The sequence below is a fragment of the Polypterus senegalus genome, chromosome 3 (assembly GCF_016835505.1).
Source record: "Polypterus senegalus isolate Bchr_013 chromosome 3, ASM1683550v1, whole genome shotgun sequence".
Lineage (NCBI taxonomy): Eukaryota > Metazoa > Chordata > Cladistia > Polypteriformes > Polypteridae > Polypterus > Polypterus senegalus.
The window spans coordinates 10,946,665-10,972,480 of record NC_053156.1 but is presented as its reverse complement, the minus strand read 5'-3'; the positions used below and the strand labels follow the sequence as shown (position 1 = coordinate 10,972,480).

Sequence of the window (25,816 nt, the reverse complement as noted above, 5' to 3'; positions counted from 1 at the left end):
TTGCGGGGTTTGGCTTCACAGGGGCTGTCTTGTTTCTCCAAAGGAACGAATGTAGCGCCGCGGCCCGTGCGATAAAAACCGGAGGAGCTGAAGCCGAGTTGTCCCTCGGGAGAAGTCAAGCGGCGACAACCACAAGGTTGGATTAGAAAGGCGTCACCGGGTCGCGTCACTTCCGTTTATCTGACGAGACCAGGAAGTCGTCCTGTCCGCCTCTAAATGCCAGCGTAGATGCCTCCTGGCGTGCATTGGCTCTCCTGGGAAAAAATCTACTGAATGGTCAGCAGTCCGGCCTGCCCGGGCCGTCGAACTGAAAACTTCAAGGAGCGCCATTCGTACCCCCAGAGCCCCACTTCAGATTTACCTGATACCTCGAAGTCTGCCTGTGCCAGGCTGTTGTCTTCTCCCTGTGTTCCAGTGCGCCCCGTGCTAGCCCGTCTCGTCTAATGAAGCCCCCAGCTGCTCCACTGTGACCGACTATGCTAGGGCGCACCCACCAGCCACAAACTATCATAGGGGTAAAATGGATGAGCTGGACAGAGAACGGACATGTGGACGGCTAAACTGGACTTAGTAATAGGGACAGATGACCACAACGGGGGGCGCGATTAACCCATAAAGTGCCGTCCGTTATCGAGTCTCAAGACGTGGACGAATCTAAGGAAGATAAAAAAAAGTTAAAAGTGGAAAGGACTTTGGAAAGACAGAGATGCCAGGCGTGCCACCTGGCGTACCCCCCGGGGTACCACCCGGCATACCTCCCGACATACAATCCTGCTCCGCAAAGGCTGCTCGTGGGGTAGACGTGACTGAACCCTGACACTGGAGGTGAAAGGCGCTATATGATAGAATGATATGAAATGTGCGAAGGATAGATAGATAGATAGATAGATAGATAGATGTGAAAGGCACTATATGATAGATAGATAGATAGTTAGATAGATGTGAAGATAGGCACTATAGATAGATAGATAGATAGATAGATAGATAGATAGATAGATAGATAGATAGATAGAAAGGCACTATATGATAGATAGATAGATAGATAGATAGATAGATAGATAGATAGATAGATAGATGTGAAAGGCGCTATATAATAGATAGATAGATAGATAGTGTGAAAGGCGCTATATGATAGATAGATAGATAGATAGATAGATAGATAGATAGATAGATAGATAGATAGAAAGGCACTATATGATAGATAGATAGATAGATAGATAGATAGATAGATAGATAGATAGATAGATAGATAGATGTGAAAGGCACTATAGATAGATAGATAGATAGATAGATATGAAAGGCACTATATGATAGATAGATAGATAGATAGATAGATGTGAAAGGCGCTATATAATAGATAGATAGAGTGAAAGGCACTATATGATAGATAGATAGATAGATAGATAGATAGATATGAAAGGCACTATATGATAGATAGATAGATAGATAGATAGATATGAAAGGCACTATATGATAGATAGATAGATAGATGTGAAAGGCGCTATATAGTTATTAATCGCCCGTATTGAACACGTGAGTGCCCCCAGGTCTTCGCCCACCGGTCATTGATGTTTCTGGGGTGTTTTGTGTTTTCTGGTGGATTTTTTTCTTGGGTGTACTGAGGGTGTGCAGGGGTCTTTTTCGACAGGGGGCGCCACTATCACGTGACGGCTCGTATTCAGCTCCGCTGTTTTATTGAGCGGTTTGTTTGCACTGCAAGTCGTTATTTGATGTGTTTGTGTTATTTATGTTATTTATTTATGTATTTATTTATTTGTTTGTTTGTTTGTTTTTTTTTTTTTTGTAGGAGGGTCCCCTCTTGTTCGTCGGTCACATGGCTCGTCATCGCGCGCTCCAGTAAGTGGCAGACGGAGCGCCAGGACGCCATTGGCTGTCACAGAAGTCAGGGGGCTCTTTGATCATATAGCGTCGTTATCAGTGATCTCTTACAGGTGATCGATACAGATCAAAGTGGGGGGTGATGGGGGGTGACGCCCAGTGTCCCGAGAGACTCTTTCGTTCGCCAACTCCACTGGGGGCTGATATTGGGAGGATGTGTGTGTGTGTGTGTGGTGGGGGGGCGTGGGGGGGTTCTATACCCCGTGTGAGGTGTCCTCATTTCCACCGCTGTACGGTGACCGTTACATAAGCCCCCCGGCTCCGCTGAAAAGGGGAGGGGGGGCGCGCTGAGGTATCGAGCCGCGCGATGGCGTGAACGGCAGGCAGGCAGGCAGGCAGCAGGACTCCGAAGCGCCGCACCTTTACGTTCCCATTTTTTTGTAGTTTTCTTTTTTGTTTTTTTTTGTTTTTTTGGCTGTGGGGGGCTCCCCCGTCTGCGCCGCCGGTGCTTCCTCTCGCAAAAGGCCGAGCGATGATCGATGGTGCAGCTGAAGATGTCCAAGTCCTCCTCCGCCGCCCCCGTGCCAGCCGCCGAGACGGCGCGCTACTTCCAGGTGAGGAGGCTTCACTGCGGGGCTCGTCTTGCGTTTAGAGGGCAGTGGGAGGCAGCGATCTGGGCGAGGGTGGGGGTGGGCAGGCCTCGACACATACAGTGCAGCAGGACCCCCACCCTCCCAGCTGTCCGTCACGTGCCCCCTCCCCATCACACAAGCGTGGCGCTTTGCAGACCGCGCAGACTGCAGGGCCGAGGTGGGCCGGCGAAGGCAGAATCCGTCGAGCCCCGCGCTCTTCGCGCACGATGACCCCATTAATAGAAAAAGAAGTCACTTACATAAGAGAGAACGCCATGGTGGGACAGGCAGCTCGAGACCCCCGGGCTGAATGGAGGGGAGGGCTGGTCAGCTGACATAGAATGGCCTACTGGGTGAAGAGCTGGACTGGCAGTCACCGGGCCTCCCGTTCAAGCCGCGCCAAGGGACTCCGAGCTGTCGTAGCGTTGTCCCCAACAACAGAAAGGCGCTATATGACCCCCGGAAAGACAAAAATGAGACATGTTATAAACAGACCACCAGAAATGGGACCTCCTAAAATTTGCAGCCGCAGCATCAGAGTGCACGTCGCGCAATTTCGCTCCTTGTGTTTCTATATAGCGCCTTTTACAAGGGGTCGACGACAATTTTGCACTCGAAGCGACGGTGAAACTAAATCAAAAGAGACGTGCGCTGTAAAATGGAGGAGACGGATGAGCGACAACGTCCCGAGAGCTGCGGCCGGCTGAACAGGCGACCTTCGGACCGGATGGCCACGTGATACAAAGGCGAATCCCACTCACGTGTCCTGCGCTTCGTTTACAGTGGAATTCCTGAAGACCCCAAACTTATCAGCGTTTTTCATTGTAGTGGACTGGAGTCCCGTCCAGGCAGCCATCTTGTCCTGCGCTTGACTCGCCGCTGCTTTTGGCAGCAGATGGATGGCCGCCGGTTAAATAATCATAAAGATGTGGAGAACTCTGAGAAGATGGCAGGCGGAGGACAGGAGGAGAGGAGACAAGCAGCTTAAAGGTGATGTCAGGTACATGCAGGGCTGTCTCTAGGAGTTGTTGATTTCAGGGTCTTAGAAAACCAAACCTCCGCCCCATCTCTCAGTCTCTTCTGGGATATAAAATTGAAGAGCAGGGTGGGGGGTCCCCCATGAGGTTTCATTGATTAGGGGCTAAAACATTAAGACATTGACCATAAAGATCAGGGCCCTACTGCTGTTAATCTATTTCATGAGTAAGAGATCAGGGGCTGGCTACAATAGGTTTGGGGGCTTAAGTGTCTGAAGACCACTCAACGCTCAATGCCACAGATTAAAAGGTCTTCGTGTCGGAGGGGATGTCAAATTACACGACTGCGCCAGCACAGTTTCACATTTCACAAGTATTGCAAGTCCCGCCCCTTTCTGTGACAGCCAATAGCATGCTGCCTGGTGGGGCCGGCACTGTATGAAGGGTGGGCTGCACCCTCGGTCCTTTCTGTTTTCCTTTTCCAATCTGTTGTAGTACGGAAAACACGAGACATCAGACTGGCGAGCTTCTCTCCTGTCTATGAAGTCCAAAGCCCACCACATGGGACATCTGGCTGAGCGCTCATTGGCTGTCAGCTCTCGTGCACATGGAGACCCCCCGACGACTGAAGGCAAAATCAAACCTGAAAATCTCTGGAAGTGCCCGGTAGTGAGATGGGATCTTAAGAGCAGAGAGAAGGCCTGCGGGGGTCCGAGGTGCCCACAATGTCACTGCCTTCTACGCTTTATTGTTTTATCAGAGTCAGAGACGCAGCTGACCACTGACAAGAGTGACACTGCCACAGCTTCTCATCCATTTGTCCATCTCTCCTGTGAACTGGCCCAAGGGTCACTCTATCCCCCACCCATACCATCGCACACACTGGACCAATTTAGAGAGCCCAGTTAATCGACAGGAACACCTGTAGCATGACAGGACACAGGAGCCCCCAGAGAAACACACACAGGCACCGGCAGAACATGCAAAGCCCACACAGGCAGTGATGAGCTGGGGTCTCCGCTAACCGCTGTGCCACCCTGCCACTCCTCAAAGGCAGCTGAGCTTCAGTGAACATGCCATCTGACTGCTTGGGCATCTTTACATGGCGCCTTCCGCAAAGTAAATTACAACTTCATTCATTCGTTCACTCATTCAATGACTCGTACACTCCAGTCACTTACCCCTCACTCACTCACTAATTCATTTGTTCATTCATTCATTCACTCCATTCATCTGCCCTGCATTCACTCACCCACTCACCCACTCACTCACTCACTCATTTTCTCTTATTTCATTTTTTCATTCATTTATTCACTCACTCACAAATTCCCTAAGCGGGTGCCTATCCCAGCAGCATCAGGTACCAAGTCAGTGCCAGGTGATTCCATATTTCAGAGACCCCTCAGCCAGAGCAGTGTGAGAGCCGCGTTTAGGGGGCACCACCGAGCAGGACGAGGATACTCTGAGTCTGTAAGCAGGGAGGCTGTGCCAGTGAGACGAGGTAACAAGTGGGCACGGTGAACTGCAGTATCTGAAGTAGCAGATGGGGGGGCACCTCAGTGCTCTGATTGGCGTTCTTCTGGGCCTTGGGGTTGTGATGACATGTCAGTGGCAGTGTGGCAGGTCGCCAGTGCACACCATTTGTGAACTCCAGGATTTGGATTTATTATATTGAAGTAAAAATGTCCTGGAGGGGTTCAGAGGGGAAGGGATGGCAGTGCCATGCAGAGAGGTTAGAGACATTAGTGGAGCAGGACACCAGCTGTAGGTGTTTGAACCAGTGACAGTCTGTTAAACTTCTCTGCAGGGTGATGATTTGCCTGGCTGGCATGAGTCTTCAAGGGGCAAAGGTACCATGAAGTAGGTGCTGGGCAGGGGGGCATTTGCAGCAGAGAAAGAAAAGCCTGTAATGATGGCTGCTACCTGTCTGCCAGTACAGGAGTTGTGGGCAGGGGTTGCAGCACCAAACTGTGGGCTGCCAACCATTTAAGCAGATCCATCAGATGCCCTTCAAAGACACACAAGTTCAGATGTTTCTGTGCCCACCCCTGTGCTTAGGGCCCTGGTAAGTCAGCTCCCCCCTTAGATGTCCATGGGTGGTTATAGGACTCTGGAAGGCTGGCAGAAGGCCTGTAACACCTCTCCAGACTGACAGGTGGCATCCCTTAAAAAGCTGGCAGGTACATTGGCAGCTGTGCCCCTTGAAGTCTTCTCAGAAACATAAAGGGACCACTTGAGGGGACAGTGACCTGACAGGCCTGAAGCTATAGGGGGCCATCCTTGAATAGAAGTACCAGAGACTCACGTAAAGTGTGACAAAAATTGGGATGTAACCTGGGCTGGTCCGGTAGTTGGGACGAGAACTGGCACAGGCAGGCAGGCCGGGCAGAATGGGTGGCACACAGCCATTTTTTGTTTTTCATTTTTGTGATTTCTTTTGTGATGTTTTATTTTCCCTGTGATCATCCCTCCCACGTGTGTGTGTGGTTGTTTTTAATAATGCCTTTTATCACATGTTGAGACATTTCCTGGCACCATTCTGAGTACTGAGAGATGCCAGGTGGGCACTTGATTGGTTTCTGCAGACACATTTTGAGGAATAAGTTCCTGTGTTATAAGTGAGAGGAACACGAGGGGTGCCAATCGGCGTATGACATTTTGAAGAATCATTTTAAAAATTCAGGTTATCCTTGTGCTGAGTTTGTTGTGGGCACACAATGTCTGGTGGGCACATTTCCATTATACAGCCCTGGATGTGACCTGATCTGATCCTTGTCTGCCCACACCTATCCTGGGTGACCCACATCATGAAGAGAGCTGATGCCAGCTGGGACACCTTAACAGTTCACATTAATGCGGTTTATGCCCAGTAGTGGAGTGACAGTTTGAAAGGCGCTATACACTGAGATGGATCGCTTGTGTGGCTGTTACTGGCAGAAGATTTGCTCAGATGGCACCCAAGGTTGTGCATCCTTAGCAAGCCGAACTGAAGGAGGACAGGGAAAGGGATAAGGACAGAGAGCTGACACCCCTCTAGTGACCAGTCGGGCAGCTGAGGGTGAAGGCATATTAGCCCCCCTATACGGGGAAGGGTCTGTATGGTGGCAATGAAAGACATGGTGAGGATTATTGTGAAGTGAACCATGGGGGCTAGAACCCCAGGGAGGGGTGGCTTTCATAGAGGGGACTATTCACTGCCCTTCAACACCCAACTAGGACCCCTGTCCACTTCAACATCAGAGGGAAAGCCCCTTTGAAATTAACAACCTACAGAGGACAAGAGGAACGTCTTAACTGAGACCGAGGCACCAGTAGCGTAGTCGGCAGGATACCCGGGTCAGGCCTTCGGATTTCGAAGGACAGGAGCCTCGTGAAAACCTAAGGGTGAAGCAGAAATGAAAAAGGACAGAACTTAAAGTCTTGGAGCAGAAACACCAAAACAAGGGGCGCCAGGAAGTGCATGGAGCTGATCTTCATACCCTATGGATGCCACCATAGAAACTCCATAGCAACCGCTACAACAACAAACAGCAAAACGGCATCACAATGTAACGGTACAAAAAATTGGGATGTTTGGAAACAAAAAAACTAATTCCAGAATTGGATCTCTTGGGGTCTGTGGACCCCGGAATGGACATCAAGGTGACCACAAGCAGTAAAAGAAAACTAAAGAACCAGTTGTCACCAGTTGCCTGGTGAGACGAGGGTCTGTGAGCAGCTCCTTGTAATGACTCCTGTGCCCACAAACCCTAAAGAGGCACAAGGTGGGCCCGGTCCTAAAACTGAGAAGGAACAGGCCACAAAGAGGGACGAGATGTGAACTCGATCTACCGACTCTCTTGGTGGCCATTAAAGATGTCCTGGTGTCCCCTGATGTCCTGACTAAATTGCCCACCATGGCCCCCTAATCATTTCCTCTCTCTTTCTCCGTCACCCTTTCACCACCTCATAGCTCCTGTGTGGCGAGCGTATTGGCACAGCAATGGCTGGCATCACACGATTCAGGGTGGTGGTGGCTGAAATGGCTCCCCACTGCCAACGTGAAGCGCTTTGAGTAGGTGAGAAAGGCGCTATATACACGTAATTAACTAAAGGAAACTCGGGCCCACGTGAAGAATGCCATCCGTCTGTAATGTTTGATTGATCTCATCAAACAAACGCACACATCACGGTCACCTGAAAAAGTCCAAATTTTAAAAGTGCAGCAAATTTTAAGAATAAAAATCGGAGATTTAAATAACAGCCATGCTGCACGTGAAATAACAATTAATTAATTAATAATAAGAGCGCAAACAAAGAAAGTCCTAAAAGAGGAAGCAGAGCTCCAAATATCATGGAAGGCGAACAACACGCTAAGTAAGGGCTCAGCAAAATACCGAGGCCCCCCAGTGGTAGCTAAAGGGCAGGGCAGCTACAGGGGAATATGACAAAGATGTGAACAAGGAGTAAGCCAGGGGGTCCGGTTTATAGCATACAACGTAAAGATATCTGCAGATGCCAGGTAGACAGACTGGCCTCACCACAACGGCAACCATACGTTGGCAGGATATGATGGGGACAGCGGGCAAAGGGATGGATTGGTGAGGTAAGCCAGTGCAGTGCCAGTGAGGTGGGCACATAGAGTGGGTTTGTTTCTGTGTGCACCCATCATCGACGTTGAAAAGCGACACGTCGGGGGCCGTGGAGTAGTGAAGGGGACTTTGGGGGTGCTGAAGCTCTCAGGTGGCACCAGCTAATCGGGGCTCAGTTCTGTTCATGGTGGTCCATTAGTGGCACGTGCTGAGTCCATGAGGGTGGGTGGTATCTGGGGTGCCATTGGAGGCCTTATGCTGAACCATCAGCTCCTCCTCACGTCCTCCTCACTTTGATTCTTTCCCTTATGGACTTTTACTCTTCATCCTGCTTTTTTGATTTTTGCCTGGCAGCTTTTGGGCAGGTTCATTTTTGAGCTGCCACTTGAGGGCGGCACTTTCATTTTTCTTTATTGTTTTTGAATCCTCCTCTTCTTCTTCCTCTTTAGAGTTTTGAATATTTTGTAATAATCTACAATTATATTAAGGACTGTTTAGTTCTTTAGGCCAGGGGTTTTTGCATTTCTCCTCTCCTCTTGGCTTGATTTATGTTTCAGGGCCCAGCCTGCTTTTGTGTCTTGAGGTCTGAAGCCCCTTTATGACTTCAAAGCACCTGCAGCTTAACAAAGGCAACAAAGGGAGGACAATAAGGAGATGAAAGGAAGAAGGAATACGAGAAACGAGGAATACGAGAAACGAGGAATATAAGAAACGAGGAATGCCCAGTATGCCATTAAGAACAAGATAACAGCTGAACAAAGAAAAGAAGAGCAATGCAAACCACGAGACCCCAAGGCAAGACCCCTATGAGGCTCGGCCAGATGTCCGAGGTCTTTTTGGTCCAAACCCAACCTAAAATGGCTCTTCGCTCTCCAGGGGCTCCTGCTTTTGATAATCACAAGGATTTTCACAACTTTGTGTGCCCACCGTCACTTACAATGGCAACCTGATAACCACCCGTCAACTAACTGTGTCTGTCATCGGTGGTTTCCATGAAAGTGATGCAGAAATCGGTGGCCCACAACAAACTGGCACCACAAAAACAATCGAAATGAAGTGAAGTGAGGGTCCCTGAGGACTGAGCCCACCAGCAGCACTGGGTACCAGGGCGCTGCCAACCCTGGACAGGCCGAAATCAATCACAGGGATGGACTGGACAAACAGACATGCACACTCCACAGGACTGGACAGCGTGGACCACTGAGCATCCGCAATCACCACTGGACCCTCTGAAATAGAAGTCTAAAGTCACTGGGGAGGGGGGTAAGCCACCAACCGAATGAACAGACAACATGAGAGAACAAGCAGGAGTGTGACAAGGACAAGGCCAGGACCAGAAGTAGGGAACAGAACAGGGACCGGCTCAGGGACAAAGGACATGGCTTAGACCAGGGGCAGGAAAAGGGCCTGGGGACGGGGACAAGGACAGAGACAAGGGACGTGGCCAGAACCAGGAGCAGGGAAAGGGACATTGACGGGAACAACGACAAGGACAGGGACAGGCACAATGGCAGGGAGAAAGATAAAGGACACGGCCTGGACAAGAAGCAGGGAAAGGACTTTGGACAGGGACAAAGGACATGGCGAAGACCAGGAGCAGGAAAAGGGACAGGAACAAGGGGAGGGACAAAGACAAAGGACACGACCAAGACTTGGTGCAGTAAAAGGTACAAATGACAGGGTCAGTGACAGGAACAAGGACAAGGACAGGGAAAAAGACAAAGGACCTGGTCAAGTCTCAGAGGAGAGAAGGACGAAGCAAATGACAAACATAAAGACAAAGACCCAGGACATGAGTAGGACCGGGAGCAGGAGCAGGGTCAGGGACAAGGACTGGGAAAAGAGAAGAAGCAAAGTTAAGCAGGATAGGGACAATGACAAGAATAAGGCCGGTGGCTGGAGCAAAGTCACACCCATCGTGTCACTAGCCTCTAGGGTGGTGGTCTCACCCCCTGCTCTCCTAGTTGCTGCTTTGGTCACTCGAGATTTGTTGGACTCTTTGCTCACCCACCTCCACCAGGAGGCGCCCTATCTCTGCAGAGACCTTAGGTTCCTCTCAGTAGTGCCAGGCTGGCTCTGCCCATTGGTCCCTTCTGGCCAGCTACTGTGTCTGATGATCCTGACCTGGTGCAGCAGAGTCACCTTGCAGTGATGGACTGCCAGAGTGGCACCCGGGACAGCATTGATTGATGGGCTGATGACCAGTCACATGTCTGGTAAAGGGGATCTGCTGCAGGCCCCTCATGTCACACGCGTCCAGCCGAGTGCATTAATGTCTATTCAGTGACCACGCCTGGCATCTGTAGAGCCTTATATGCAGTGCAGGTCCGATACAAAGATGTCACATTTCCACCCTGATGTGACATCTCCAGACATGTCATGCAGTTGTGTGCCACAGGATCTGTGAATGTCCACACTAACACTGGACAAAGAGCAGTCACCTCAGGTTGATGTCCATGCCAAATTTGCCAGCTTCACCCTGTGAGTACCACAGGAGCTCAAGTGCCACATCAACTGGGAAATGCTTCATGGCTGACGGTCTCTCCAGCCAATCCCTGCTGGACCGGCCCACCCATGCAGCCCCATCAGTCTGTCTGGTACCCTGCTGAGGTAGTCCAGTTTGCCCAAGTGTCCACCACAGCACTGGTCATTGTCCAACCCGCTGTATCCTAACACAGGGTCAATCCCAGCCAGCACAGGGTGCAAGGCAGGAACAAACCCCGGGCAGGGCGCCAACCCACTGTAGATCAACTCAATGGGCAAAATCAAATTCTTGTCTGGCATGCACCAGAGCCTCAGTGGGCAGCATGGTGACAAGTGCAGGAGGTGGTGCTGGTGGTCCTGGATTGAGAGATCAGAAGATCAGAAACATGAAAAGGCAGCCGGGAGGGATGAGTAAAGGGAGACAGGAGGTTCAGCTGGGCCACCCTGACTTGACATGTTCCGATGTGTCAATCTGATGCCCTTCAACATGACCCTGCTGTTGTCGTGCCCACTGAAGGGCAGCTCTTGGTCATCGATGTGCCCACGCCTGTGAAGAATGGCCACAGTGACCAGTCGAGGACTGATGGTTGTTTTTTCCCTTCTATTTCACACCAGCTGGCCAGGAAGCTGCCCAAACGGAAAAGTCGCTTCAAGCGCTCAGACGGGAGCACATCCTCCGACACCACGTCCAGCTTCGTCAAGCGCCAGGTAAGCCTTGCTGACCAGACACGGGAACTCGGGGTGGCTTTTCCATGTTACCGAGGGCGCAGTGCCGTCTGCTGGCTTGAAGCTCAATTGCATGCCTTGATGTCAGCAGGACATGTTAAATGTTGAGTGACCACAGGGACCCTCCAGACCTTGTTCACTAGATTTACCCCCCCAATACTCTGACTGGCACACTTCCATAATTCCAGCTGGCACAGGGGTGACTTCCAGTTGCTGGCTCTGATGTGCAGTCACTGCCCTGCATTGTATAGCGCCTTTCTGGTCACCACCACTGATTCAAAGGGGAGTTGACTAGTGTGACAATCTTCAGCCTCTTCCTGTCATTTCTTGTGATGGGTGACGACTGTCCTGTTCGTGTCACCACTCATCAGCAGTCGCACATCATATCGTAGTCATTTCCACCTTCATCCAAAGCCACTTCCAAATGGTGAGTCCACAGGGATGGCTCTTTGTCACACAAGCAGTCATTGAGACTGGAGAGATGGCTATGGACTGGTATATAGTGCCTTTCATCCCCAATCTCTTTGCTAATACTGAGCTACAGTGCAGTTGCCTCAGTGGGCACTGGCTTACTGAAATGGGCACTGGACTGACAGGCTGGACCCTCTTATGTTTATTATTGCCGCATTTTAAATCTAACTGCCACAAAAGAGCCCTGTAGTCACTGCCCCCTGGAGACCCTCTGGTACCACCTCTCAACGTGGCATAGTTGGAATGCCACTGGACTCACGATCCCACCACTGCCTCCCCGAGTGACCCTAACCAATTCACGTGACCCCCTTGTCTTCACTCGAGTTGAGCTTTCAAGTACCTTACGCTAGCATTCGTTGTAGAAAGGCGCTATATAAAGTTAAAGGGAGTTTTGTGCTCATTGTAGTAGCACTAACTGGTAGTGCCATGGCATGGTCAAGAGGCCCATCAGCTATGAAAATGGACTGTACACCACTTTGAGGTGAGATATGTCACCTGCCTGTGGTTGTGTGGCACTCTGAGGTGCTATTCACTCCAGAAAGGCGCTATATAACAACATGAATGTTATGAGTGCCTACTTTTTGGGCTGTTGGCCCTCAGAAGTCATTGGCACTTGAGATGGCAGATGGGCGGCTGCACTGAATCAAGCGCCCTACAGAGACCCAGGCCTCACGTAGCTCCACTGTGCAGGACGTGGTTTGGAGTAAATGCAGACCAAGAAATGCAGGAGCCTAATAGAGCGATGGGTCAGACAGTGCAGCAGGGATGGCGGGCGTCATGCCATCTGGCCATAAGGCGCTATATACTCGCTAAACACACAGCGCTGCTCCTCTGATTTTCTCCTGCTACTCAGATTTAGTCCTGCTGATGGCTGACACTGGACCAGCTGTTTTGACCAAAGGGTAGCCCTGAAGTGCAGCTGTGACCAGCCTAGGGGTGGACTCGGGTTCAGCAAGTCAGGGAGTGCAAGAAATGAGGGGACAGAGCCAGAGAGATGACATTTAGAGAGGGGGGTGCCGGACCACCCATAGTTCTGGACTTAGGGCCACTGGCCATCAATAAAGGAAAAAAGTAGCCATCCTGAGCCTGTGAAGAAGAAGACAAGGTGGCAGGGGGCACAAGGAGGGCCCACCTGAAATCTTCTGCATGGCAAGCAATAGATTAGATGATCCACAGAAAGTCTTACAAAAAGGTGTGGGCATTCGGGTGCCCCTCAATATGGTCCATGCCAGCCCCAACAAAGCTGGGCTCCAGGTATCCATTTCTCACTTAACGCCAACCTTCTGTTATGACTCTTCTGTCCAATGACTAAAAGTGGCAACAGGTAGGCGGAGGTCACATGACAATGCCCACCTCCCACCTCAATGCAAGGGACCAGACCTCGGCTGCCCCCCAGCGAGGACTCTGCTTGTAGCAGGGGGTGGGGGTGGGGTGCCTGTGGCCTTGAGCTGACATTGCCCAAGCCGCGGATCGATTAGCTTCTTTTAAAAAGCTCTTGCTGCCCGCCGCCTGCTTTCAAAGTGCCCTCGCAGTGAAAGGAGACCCCCGCGCTTCGCTGGCTCCATTCACTCCTCGGTGAAACTCGAGACAGGAGCCACTTCCTCGGCCCGCGGCCCACTCAGCGCAAATGTGTCTAAAAGCTCCTCTTGAGTTTCCTGCCCGCTGCTAATGACCAGTAATGGACAGCTGGGGGGCCGGGGGGCTGGCACAGCACTTAGGAGAAGTCACTCGAGGCCTGACGTGGCTTTCTCTTTCTTTATTTCTTATTGTGTTTCAGTTCTGCTTACATATTATATAACACCTTTTATGTTTAGCAATAGTTAAATAGTGACTCTGTAACTGTCTACGAGTTATATAGCGCCTTTCATATCTATCTATCTGAGTTATATAGTGTCTTTAAAATCTATGAGTTATATAGCGCCTTTCAAATCTATCATCAGTTATGTCTGTTACATATCACCTTTCAACTGCACCTATAGATCAATCTGCTTGTGTTATATAGCGCCTTTCATATATATCTGGCTTTCTGTTACTTAGTGTGTTTCCTATCTATCTATATATCTTTTAATTATATAGTGCCTTTCACACTATCTATCTATCTATTATATAGCACCTTTCACATCTATCTATCTATCTATCTATCTATCTATCTATTATATAGCACCTTTCACACTATCTATCTATTATATAGCGCCTTTCACACTATCTATCTATCTATCTATCTAGTCCCTTTCATCTATCTATCTATCTGTACCTTTCATCTATCTATCTATCTATCTATCTATCTATTATATAGCACCTTTTACACTATCTATCTATCTATCTTATATAGTGCCTTTCATCTATCTATCTGTCTCTCTATTTTTATATAGCGCCTTTTATCTGTCTGGCTCTCATACAGCACCTTTCTCATTTCATATTTCTCAATGTTATCAGATTTTTCCTTTCTTTCTTTCTTTCTTTCTTTCTTTCTTTCTTTCTTTCTTTCTTTCTTTCTTGTACCCATCAGCCACCTAACACACACACATACACACACAAACGCATATTTTATTCATTCTCTTCGGCTGACATCTTGAGGCTAATGTAGCTGCTGCCATGTCTGGTTTGTTCAGCTTGGCTGACGCCGGGCACCTGTTGGCATCTGCCCGCTCCTTGTCTCATTTGGTGGGTTTGTATGAAGAGATTTCAGGCAAGTGGACAACAGCAGTAGAAAAGAAGCCCTTTTGATGTTCTACGGGAGGTGACCTCGGCGTCCAGAGGTCTGGCATTGACACCATCTTTGTGCCACCTTCCCTTTCTCCACTGCCACTCCAACGTCCTTCTTTCATTTGACAAAGACGCCGTCGTGTCTTCTGTTGCATAGGCGTCCCGTCCGGTGCCAGCACTGCCATAACGGGCTCGACGAGGTCCGCATCCTTTGTCCGGTAAGCCGACGGAGCCACTGCGGTCGGTGTTGACTTGTAAGACCCTCAGTGACAGACCCCCGCATCTTCCGCTTGCTCTTCTCTCCGCGTCCAGCGCGTGCCCCAATCCCCCCGAGACCTCTCACCTCGCGGGTCCCCCTTCAGCTGCCCTGAGAAACGCGCCCAGGCTGCGGGAGCGGGACCCGAGTGCGCGTGCTTGATGGGCCGCTCGCTCCGCGCTGAGCCATTAATTATTCATCACCGGGGAAAGCGCTGCGTTCTCGCGCCTGTCCGCTGGCACCCCTGCGGTCCCGCCCTGGGCTGGTCCGTGCGCAGTAGCCCGCCCGGTCCAGTGCGCTCAACTCCAGCGCGGTGTCACGGTCCGGTCCGGTCAGGTCCGCTCCCGCGGCTGAATGTCTCTCTCCAACTCGAGCGTCTTCCTGCTCAATGAGGTCAGTGTCTGCTCCGCTCCGCTCCATTCGGGGTTTGACTTGGAGAGGCTCCGGAGATCAGGGCGGGGCTCGGAGCCCCAGATAAGGACGCCGCAGCTCCGCCGTCTCCGTGCCGTTCGGCGTTGATGAAGCGCTGGCTTAGCGGAGAACAACGGCAGGACGGAAACTGAGATGCGGGGCTTGCGCGAGAATTGGGGACGGTAAAGCACGGCAGGTTGGCAACGCGTGTAGGCTCAGGCAGCAAGCACTCGAGCAAAGTCAAGGCGCTACATTGTAGTCCAAGGGGGCGCCTCAGGGTGGAGAGCACGCACACCCCAATGAGATAAAAAGGCGGAAACTGAGCGGGGTCGGGCACCGCGGGGCACTGACGGGCTTATGTTGGCACAGGGGAGCTGGCATCTTGGGCGCTGCGCACTTCTCCCGACTTTATTCCTGGCGCCTCAACTTTTCGTCGTCCACTGAACTTGGACCAAAGTGGACGAAGGGAGGTGAGCGCCGACAGGACCGAGGATGGGCCCACCTACTGTTACCGATTTGGGCGGGCACTGATTGGGGAGGGGCTTTGTTAATAGCCCTCCGAAAAGGAGCGCGGGAGGGAGTGGAATTTTTTTTTTTTTTTTATTGCGTGACGTAGCAAAGCTTATTAAAGGGCGTCCGCGACGCAGAGGCGGCAGTGCTGCTGGCACCCTGGGGACCGCGAGGAGCTGAGGGGGGTCGGACGAGCAGGGCGGTGAGTCTGGCGGGGGTACCGAGGGGCACCGATGGGCGATTTGTTACGATCACTAAGTCTTTATTGAAAGGACGGCGGGACAGTGCGGACGAGAGCTGTAATATATAGCGCCTTTCCCTTCGAGCTGTCTATTATATGGTGCTTCTTCTATCAAACTATCAGATGGTGCCCATTCCTAGCTGCCCTTCCATCCATATTTCAAATTCACTTGAGCTGGGCCGCAGGGCAGCTGGAGCCTCACCAGCAAGTATCGGGTACAAGGCTGGAATACCACTTGGAGGGGGAGCCAGTCCGTCGCAGTGTGAACACATCCGGGGACAAAGTGGCATCGCCAGCTCGTCTAACCTCTGCTGGAAGGACACGGGGAGAACATGCAAACTGCACGCAGGGAGAGTGTCACTCTCCGATCTATCTATTATATGGCGCCTCTCCTCTCTAACTCTCTGTCTCTGTACTGCTTCAGGAGTCGGTGGAGCCCCGGGATTCGGTATTCAAGCTCCAAGACTCGTTTGCCAGCCTCCTCCTCCTTCTTCTCGGCGGTTTGATTCTTCTGTGTTTCTGTCATGGAGCCCGCGCCACGTTTTTCTTTTCTTTTCTTGTCTTCTCTTTGCTGCGAGTTTCTTTTCCGCCTGCCGGTTCTTTCCTTCTCTGATCCCTCTGTTTTAGCTCAGACGGTTCATTTCCGGCTCGCCGATGTTCTCCTCCTTCATTCCCGTGCTGATGGACTCCAATGGCCGCCCGTCTGTCCTCATATGTCCCGGGCCGTTACTTTACTCCAGGCTCGATTCCTTTCACTTCGTGTCGTTTGATCTTTCATTTATTTTCATTTTTTTTTTTTATGTCTTGGCTCCACCCTTTTCCTCTAGGCGTACTTTACAAGCTCCGCCCCGCCTCACCTCTCCCTAATCACACCCCCTCCCTTTCAATGTGCACGTGCCGCACTCTGCCCCGCCCCCTTTGTCCACTCACTCACTGGTCACTCAGCCCACGTGACCACACCCCCTTTATCCCACCCCTGCTCCATTTTTGGTGGCGGATTTCATTTTTCGACTCTGCTGTCCTGCTTCTTCTGGCGTTCCCAGTTCTCCCAGTTCTTGTTTCTTTTCCTTTTTTGGCACACAGGCCTCATTCTTCAGATTCTTTGCCATTCCATGTTTTCTGCATCTCCTCCCACGCTTCCCAGTTGGCACTTCTGTCACCCAATTTGTCGGATTTCTCTTTAATGTCACTGAGGGACCCTCTGGTAACAGCAGCGGGGAATAAAGAGGCGGAAACTGAGCAAGGTCGGGCACCGCAGGGCACTGATGGGCTTATGTTGGCACAGGTGAGCTGGCATCTCGGGCGATGTGCACTTCTCCCGACTTTATTCCTGGTGCCTCAACTTTTCCTTCTCCTTTGAACCACAGAGGACGAGGGGAGGTGAGCGCCAACAGGACCAGGGACTTGGGCGGGCACTGCTGGGGTGCACTTTGTTAATAGCCCTCTAGAAAGGAGTGTGGGAGAGAGTGACTGCCCAGTTGGCACTTCAGACACCAAGTTTGTCTGACTTCTCTTTAATGTTACTGAGGGCTGTGGTGGGCTGGTGCCCTGCCTTGTGCCCTGTGTTGGCTGGGATTGGCTCCAGCAGACCCCCATGACCCTGTAGTTAGGATGTAGCAGGCTGAGTAATGGATGGATGGGTGGATGGATGTCACTGAGGGACCATCTGGTCACAGCAGCAGGATGTTTGGTGTCTCCAGTGTCACGCTCGGAGTTCTTTGTAGAGGACCAACAGACAGACCCTAGTGGTAGTCTAGATGGTATGCCTTGGGGTCACCAGACCAGACCAGTCTCTAACGGGTGAACTGTGTGCCCAAGAGGACTGGGCACCTCAGGCTGAAGTGATCATTGTTGGAGTCACATTACATATAGGACAGTGATTGGGCACAAGACAGTGCCACGCTGAGGCACAGAGGGTCTTTCGAGGACTGCCGTGTCCAGGACTGATGCTCCCTGATTATTGAAACCCACTTTTTTTGTTTGCCTACTTTGTCTTAACTGTGCCCAGTGTGAGTGGCAGGGACAGCCAGCACTAGACGTGAAGGCCTTTGTGTTGCTGCCAGCTCCCCTAATATCCACTAGGTTTCCCAGCAATGAGGTGCCAGGCTCAGACACTGAATGCCACTTTGTGCTGCAGCCTTGGCGCCTGTGCTGCTCGTTTTTTGCAGCCTTGGCAGAATTGATGGAGCCTCATTAAATATTGACGTGCGCTTGTGTGCGCCAGGGAGCTGCGCTGCAGGCTGGGCAGGCCGCCGGATCTGGAGAGGGCGAGTGCCACCTGGCGACACTGCATTTTGATTTGGTGGCGTGCGATTCTCAATGGCCAGTGTCTACTGAAGGTTGACTGGTAGTGCCCGTGCATCATCTTGGCATTGTCACTGGTAGCCACGGGCACTCCATGTGATGTCCCCAGGGGTTTAGACCATCAGGTTCTTGTCTGTCCTCGTCCTGTGCCCCGCAATTTGGATGCCCATTGGCCTGATAACACTACTGCCTGTGCCCTCTTGTGTCCGCCAGGGGTCAGCCGATTCGTACACCAGTAGGCCCTCCGACTCCGACCTGTCCCTGGAGGAGGACCGAGAGGCGTGTCGGCGGGAAGCCGAGCGCCAGACGCTGCTGCAGCTCGAGAGAGCCAAGGTGAGTGGCGCAGGGCACTGCCCGCTTTGGGGACCCCACTTGACCACCTCGTGATGGGCACCTGCGTTTCTTTCAGACTAAGCCCGTGGCGTTTGCCGTGAAGACCAATGTCAGCTACTGTGGGGCGCTGGACGAGGACTGTCCAGTCCAAGGGGCTGCCATCAACTTTGAAACCAAAGACTTTTTGCACATTAAAGAGGTGGGTAAGTGTTGTTTGGGGGAGTTGGGGGCCTGCATGTCCACCTTGTCACATGACTGGTCAGCAATGGGGAGTGGGGGGCCTTCTGCATCCTGCTGAGTGACCCTCAGACGAGGTGACCGCTGGCCATCTGCTTACAGAAATACAACAATGACTGGTGGATCGGGCGTCTGGTCAAGGAGGGGGCTGACATCACCTTCATCCCGAGCCCACTGCGGCTGGAGGCCATGAGGCTGAAGCAGGAGCAGAAGCAGAGGTGAGTCGTCACGGGCGAGGACCGCCACCCCGGACCACCGCTGGCATCACCCTCACTGACAATCTGTTTGCCACCCCACAGGAGGACCGGTGGAAACTCATCGTCAAGCCTGGGGGACATGGTGACAGGAGGCTGGCGGTCCACACCGCCATCTACAGGTGGGCTCGCTAACTGCAGAGTGTGTGTGTGTGTGTGTGGGGTCTGTGCCTTATGCCATCTACAGGTGGGCTAACTCTGTGTGTGTGTGTGTGGGGGGGTCTGTGCCTTACGCCATCTACAGGTGGGCTAACTCTGTGTGTGGGGGGGGTCTCTGCCTTACGCCATCTACAGGTGGGCTGCCTGTGTGTTTGTGGTCAGAGCTTTACGCCATCTATAGGTGGGCTCATTTACTACAGAGTGTGTGTGTGTGTGTGTGTGTGTGTGGTGAGCCCCTTACACCATCTAATGGTGGGCTCCCTGACCCCCGCTCCGTGTTTAGGCAGCATGTTTCTCCAGCTGCTGCTACCAAGGCTATGGAGTCAAGTTTGGGATGGAGGGGGGGGGTGGAGTGTCTGTGGGGTTATGGGGGTCCCCTAAGTCACATAGCGTCAATTCCTAAATGCAGTGGCATGTGTGTTGAGTAGGGTGGCACATTTGCATATTACGACTGCTCATTTACATGGCTTGGGAATAATGAATATTAATATGGTGAATTTACATAGATGCACGTGTCATCAGGGCTAATTTGGGTATTCATGTGGTCAATTTACATTTTAACCCAATACATCTGAACATTAACCCCTTGTTTGCATAGTGGATGATTCTGCTCAATTTCTTTTTATATAGCGCCTTCCCCATTGATTAAGCTCCAAGTGAGCCGTGTCATTAATCTGCATATGAATACATCTCATTAATATGGTTATTTATTAATATGAAGTTTATTTAGATGTGCTGCCCCCCCAGCAGCTAAATGAAGGGGTTATGTGGGTGGCCATTACCACCGTGCTCACCAACCAGCTGGTCACACAAGAGAAGTGCAGCTTACCAAATTGCGAGTCCAGGGAGCTCAGGGGCCAGCAACATACTGTCTGCCATAAATCCCTGTGCGGGGGTCCGTGCCCTTCTATTACAGCCCACCATGATCTCCCTATCCCTGCAGACTCACATCTTTATTTTTCTTTTCCAAAGCCAAACAGAAGCAGAAACAGGTAAGCTGCTTGACTTGGGGGGGGGTCAAGTGGGGTGGGACCAAGGCTCCGAGTGAGTTCTGGGGTCCTGCAGTGCTCCCCCCTAGTAACACACTTCGTCCCACCCACAGGCCGAGCACGTCCCCCCGTATGATGTCGTCCCCTCCATGAGGCCCGTGGTGCTTGTGGGCCCCTCACTCAAAGGCTACGAGGTAAGGCGCCGCAGAGCCGGGGCAGGGGGCTCTGGAACTCGTGTCCCACCTCACCTGCTCCTGTCTCGTGGCACAGGTGACTGACATGATGCAGAAGGCGCTCTTCGACTTCCTGAAGCACAGGTTTGAAGGCAGGTGAGCTGCTGAGCGGTGGTCCTTTTGTGTTGTGACATCCATCGGGGGGGCGCTTTACTTGTGCCCACTCATCTGGTCTGTTCTCATTGCAGGATATCCATCACGCGGGTCACTGCAGATCTGTCCCTAGCCAAGCGGTCAGTCCTCAACAAGCGGGCCATCATCGAGCGCTCCAACACCCGCTCCAGCCTGGGTGAGTCTCCATGGGGTCAGAGTGCCCACTTGGGGGCCGACTGAGAGTAAGCCTTAGTGCTCCGCCATAGGACAGCTCACACTGGCCAACGCATTTGAACATTGACCCCTACGTGGCACGGTCACTTTCTTTTTATATAGCGCCTTTCCCGTTGAGATTTCAAGGACATTTTTATTCATTAATATGCCAGTTCTTTATTTATGAAAATGAAGCTCATTCATATGTGTGGCCCCCTAGTGGCTGAAGTGTATGTGCACAGCAGCATCATAAAGGATGGGACGTGTGGGTGGTCATCACCATGTGACCACCATCACCACCCCCCAGCTATCACGGATGCATGACACCTTAAATACCCGCTGTGGCCTGAACCCATGACCTGGGCCCTCTGCCAGTCCCAGTTTCTTACCACCACATTCGAGTGCAGTGGGGTGGCACAGTAGTCAGAGCTGGTGACCTGGGTTCAACTCCCCATCAGTGTGGGTGTCCTGCCACATCCCAGTGAGCGAGTAGGGATAGGTGGGATTATGGACTGGTGGTGGGCACCTGCTTCCTGAACGGCAGATTACCGACAGGTGAAATTGGGCTGTGGGTCAGATGTTAGGTGCCATGGTGCTACATAAACCCAGAATGGTTGGCAATATTCACCATTTTCAGTTCAGTTTCCCTCTCCTTGGTGGTGTCACTCTAGGCCATGTGGCTCTGACCCTTTTACGACTCCTCCTCCTCCTCGTCTTCTTCCGTTCTTTCCAGCGGAGGTCCAAAGCGAAATCGAGAGAATCTTTGAGTTGGCCAAAACCCTGCAGCTGGTCGTGTTGGACGCCGACACCATCAACCACCCAGCGCAGCTCAGCAAAACTTCCCTGGCACCCATAATTGTGTACGTCAAGGTGTCCTCACCAAAGGTAAGAGACTGGCACCACATGACCAGCTGGCACACTCCACAGCTAAGGTGCCAGCCACCTTCCTCTCTCCCTTCCCACCCCTAACAGGTGCTGCAGCGGCTCATCAAATCTCGAGGAAAATCCCAAAGCAAACACCTGAATGTCCAGATGATGGCAGCAGACAAGCTGGCACAGTGCCCTCCGGTAAGCGTTTGTTGCCAGCTAGAAGATCACTTGGCGGCTCAACCCATCTCCTTACCATGGCGCCCTCTTCTGCTCTTTTCAGGAAATGTTTGACGTGATCCTGGATGAGAACCAGCTGGAGGACGCCTGTGAGCACCTGGCAGAGTACCTGGAGGTGTACTGGCGGGCCACCCACATGCCAGGGCTAGCAAACATCAACCCTCTGCTGGAGCCAAGCCTGGCGCCCCCACCCTCTGCCACTGCCGGACTGCAGGTGCACACTGCCCCCTACCCGGGCGCCATGGCAGGTGGTGCCCGCTCTGTGCCCCATTAATCTCTCTGTGTGTCTCCATCCCAGGAGCAGCAGGACGAGCCGGCAGAAGAGAACTCGCCCCTCGAGCAGGACAGCCTGATGCCCTCAGATGACGTCACCCAGTCGTCCCGTGGAGGGGGCAAGACGTGGAAGCCCCCTGGTCAGCGCGGCCCACGGCGGCTCGATACCGAAGAGTACTCCGATGCCTACGAGGACCTGTACAAACCACACCGAAACCACAGCGCCAGCTTGCACAGCTCCAATGGGCACGAGTCCCAGGACCGGCTGCTCGAGCGCGAGTCGGAGCAGAGCCACAACGAGCGCAACAGTCGCCAGCGCAGCCGGCCCTGGCCTCGGGACAGCTACTGAGAGGTGGGTGAGGTGGCAGGCCGGGCATCTCACTGCTCGGAGGGATGGGCTATACTCACCCGCCCCCCCTTCTGGGTGGGCACAGTCTGAGCCAGTCACAAGATGACCTTTTGCCACCCTTAGGCCGCAGAGTGAGGATAAGCCCCGCCACGTCCTGTATGCCACTTGACCGTGCTTGCCACCGGACAAACATGGCACCTGTCAAGTCCAGGAACATGGGCGATGATGTGCTGCCATTGAAGGGCACTATAAAGCAGGCAGGACTTGACGGACACGTCCCACACTTGACCCCTTGGCCTCAGTTTTGAGGTCACGATGGGAGCTTTGATGTAAACACATCAGTAGGCACCATCGCCCATTCCCTGCCACTAAAACTGGCACATGTGATGTAATGGCCAGAGTCACACGTGCCACCTGCTGACCATACTGCCAGGTCTTCCCACTGGCCAGCTGCACAAATAGACTTCCTTGTTCACCTCATTTGAACCCACCAGGTCTTCCAACCCCAATGCCAGCTGTACCAAGTCTTCCTGCTGCTTGTGTGGTGCCAGCTTGACATTAAATGCCCACTGTCCCCCAGTCAATCCAATAAAGCACAACAGTAGCACGCTGCCCTCCTCATCTGCTCCCGCTTGACACACCATGGCTGGTGGGACAGCTGGACACTGGCACCCATGTCTTGCCACACAGAGGTGGGCTCAATGCCTGCCACTGCTCAAACCGCCTTCCTGTTGCAGTAGAGATTCTAATAAAGAGTTCAAGGCAAGCTGTGTGTGGGTCCTGTTATACCGCCAGTAGGGGGCACCGTTGACCAGGGTTTGGACTCGTGAGCCAAGTGTCAGCTTTTTCATTATTTTATTAATAGGCTGTACAAAAAAAAAAAATTCCTGCTGGCACTGCCCAATCACTATACCCATGATGCCAGCCTCCTGTATAGTCCAACCAGCTAACCTGATTAAAAAATAAAACGGGCTCAAGTCCGATAGCAGGGCAAGTCTGGCTCCCCTTAGGCGAAGATGGTCTCCTCGCGCCTCTTCTTGGTGAGGATGGTGCCAGGCTTGTGTTGTGCATCGGGGTGATTTGCCAGTTCTGGGGGGCACGAGGACACCGGGCTTTCCAGAATGGCCTGCTTGAGGTCGTAGAAGACGGACGAGTCCTCCTTGGTAAGGAAGGTGAGGGCCACTCCGCTCTTGCCAGCTCTGCCCGTACGGCCAATACGATGGATATAATCTGGACAGAGAGAGAGAGAGAGAGAGAGAACGAGGCGGGTAAGGACAGGTGTCACTGATGTCCCCAACACAAACCACCCTGCACCACCTGTGCAGCACTCACCTTCGATGTTCTTGGCCATGTCGTAGTTGATGACCATGGACACGTCCTGGATGTCGATTCCTCTGCCCGCCACATCGGTGGCCACCAGGATATCTTTGGCTCCCGCCTTGAGATTGGACAGGGCAAACTCACGCTGCTCTTGGCCTTTGCCACCATGCAGGGTACAAGCGTTGTACTGCAAACAGAGGGACATAAAAACAGAGTGAGTGTGTTGGACTGGGTGGTTCGGTGACATTGGGTAAGACCCCCCACTATGTCAGCCACTCACCCCCATCTTCTCCAAAGACTTCGCCAGCACATCGCAGCCCTTCTTCTGGTTGACGAAGATGATGATTGGAGGATCAAAGCCTTTGGCGAGGACATCCAGGAGTTTCTTCCTATTAAGAGAGTAGAGTGTGAGCCGAGATCACTGGTCAAGTGCACCCCAAAATTAGGTGCCCATACAAGGTAAGGGGCACAGCAGAACCCACCTCTTCTCTCCCTCCGACATGAGGAAGACCTTCTGCTCCACTCGCTCGTGCGGCTTGCCGGCAGACCCAATGTAGACCACCGCAGGGCGCCGAAGGTAGCTTCTGGCCAGCCGCTCCACAGCTGGGGGCATGGTGGCCGTGAACATGACAGTCTGCAGCAAAGAGGTAAGACGCTTCAGCGATCAGAGACCCCCTCCCAAGTGCAGGACGCCCCACCTGAAACAAAAATGGCCCACGTTCTTCACACCCACCTGTCTGTACTTGTGTTTCCCCGACTCGAAGTTCTGCATCATCTTCTCGGGGTCCTCGGCCTCGTCTGTGTCTGGCTTCTGATTGGTCACTGGAATGTACTCCAGGATCTTCTGCACGTCCGGCTCAAAGCCCATGTCAATCATGCGGTCGGCCTCATCCAAGACAACGTAGGTGCAGCGGCTCAAGACCAGGTAGCGATTCTCCAACACGTCAATCAGACGTCCGGGCGTGGCAATCACAATCTGGGCACGAGGGGGGGGGGGAAAAAAGGGTCACCAGGGATGGCAGAGCCCTAACCCTAATGTTAAATCAGTATCGGGGGGCTAAACCTAACCCTACAAGACCCCGAAAAAAATCTAGAAAGAAAAAAAAAATATATATATATAGTGCCTTTCATGAACATTATGGGATGGAGAGTTGAGTGCAGACCAGAGTTGCCATTGAGCTGTGCGCTGCGACTCCTCTCGATGATATCCGGGGTGCCCTGTGAGATGAAACACCTCCTTCTGGGAACACTGGTAACACCAACACAACCCTCAGCAACCTTCAGGGTCTTGTCACAGGGGGTCTCCCACATCACATTAGGATTGGCATTCGCACCCAAATCTGCAAGTTCCTCACACAAACTGCGTGCAAACCCGTTAGCTGTGAGACCCCCAGTCTCACTGAGATGGCACAGGTGGTGAAGCAGCTGAGGGGAGGAAAGGCTGCAGGGATCTGTGTTATGCGGGGTGAACTTCTCCAGGCTGATGGTAAGGCTGTCCTCCTGGCATTGCAAGCAATCTTTGCTTCCATTTGGGAGACTGGCATCATGCCAACTGACTGGCAAACGGGACTTGTCATCCCTATCTGGACAGGGAAGGGTGATCGCCTGGATTGTGGTAACTACGGGTTTAGGGGGGTGGATAACACTGCTCTCGGTGCCAGGTAGGGTCCTCGCTAGGGTCGTCCTTGATATGATCCGTGATCACTTGCTCACCTACCAGCGACCGGAACAGTCTGGTTTTACACCTTAGAAGTCGACCATCGACTGCATCCTGGCACTGAGGGCTCTCATGGAGCGCAAACACGAATATCAGCAGAGTTTCTTTGCAGTTTTTGTTGATTTTCACAAAGTGTTCGACTCAGATGATCAAGCTGCCCTGTGGGACATCCTGAGGGTTCATGGGATCCCCTCGAGGTTGCTGGATATCCTGGCCGGCCTGTACACTGATACTGGGAGTGCTGTGCAGAGTGGAGGTAGACCCTCTCAGTTGATTCTGGGGTCTGTCAGGGGTGTGTTCTGCTCCTACTCTGTTCAATGCTTGTATGGACTGGGTGTTGGTCGTGGGGTCCAGTGGCTGGGGGGCATCTCTTGGTGAAGAAAGATTTGCGGATCTTGACTTTACAGACGA

General features: G+C 52.3%; 2 protein-coding genes across 4 annotated transcripts in view; one reads left to right on the top strand and one right to left on the bottom strand.

Moving 5' to 3' along the window:
- Window positions 1-1,816: 1,816 nt before the first annotated feature.
- cacnb3a (calcium channel, voltage-dependent, beta 3a) lies at window positions 1,817-23,148 on the top strand. 2 transcript variants are annotated; one of them, XM_039746588.1, is made up of 14 exons: window positions 1,817-2,453; window positions 11,119-11,211; window positions 18,342-18,461; window positions 18,538-18,660; window positions 18,801-18,916; window positions 18,998-19,074; window positions 20,084-20,103; window positions 20,214-20,294; window positions 20,371-20,429; window positions 20,522-20,622; window positions 21,373-21,524; window positions 21,612-21,707; window positions 21,790-21,960; window positions 22,045-23,148. In XM_039746588.1, the coding sequence occupies exons 1-14, from the start codon at window positions 2,379-2,381 to the stop codon at window positions 22,366-22,368; spliced, it is 1,608 nt and encodes a 535-aa protein (XP_039602522.1). In that variant the 5' UTR covers window positions 1,817-2,378; the 3' UTR covers window positions 22,369-23,148. The 2 variants fall into 2 exon arrangements, with proteins under 2 accessions (XP_039602522.1, XP_039602523.1); XM_039746589.1 differs by lacking the exons at window positions 1,817-2,453; window positions 11,119-11,211 and adding an exon at window positions 14,238-15,055.
- A 58-nt stretch (window positions 23,149-23,206) lies between these two features.
- ddx23 (DEAD (Asp-Glu-Ala-Asp) box polypeptide 23) overlaps window positions 23,207-25,816 on the bottom strand; it is a 41,475-nt gene continuing 38,865 nt past the window's right edge. For both annotated transcript variants that reach the window (XM_039746585.1, XM_039746587.1), the window contains 5 exons: window positions 24,422-24,664; window positions 24,171-24,322; window positions 23,969-24,077; window positions 23,701-23,875; window positions 23,207-23,598 (listed from right to left, as the gene is read on the bottom strand). In XM_039746585.1, the coding sequence (XP_039602519.1) occupies window positions 23,375-23,598; window positions 23,701-23,875; window positions 23,969-24,077; window positions 24,171-24,322; window positions 24,422-24,664 (903 nt within the window). In that variant the 3' untranslated portion in view covers window positions 23,207-23,374. The remainder of the gene's footprint in view (window positions 23,599-23,700; window positions 23,876-23,968; window positions 24,078-24,170; window positions 24,323-24,421; window positions 24,665-25,816) is intronic.

Coding starts and splice junctions, on each gene's coding strand:
- cacnb3a (XM_039746588.1), top strand. CDS start 2,379: ATGGTGCAGCTGAAGATGTCCAAGTCCTCCTCCGCCGCCCCCGTGCCA. Junction 2,454..11,118: donor AGACGGCGCGCTACTTCCAG/GTGAGGAGGCTT, acceptor ATTTCACACCAG/CTGGCCAGGAAGCTGCCCAA. Junction 20,104..20,213: donor CCAAACAGAAGCAGAAACAG/GTAAGCTGCTTG, acceptor TCCCACCCACAG/GCCGAGCACGTCCCCCCGTA.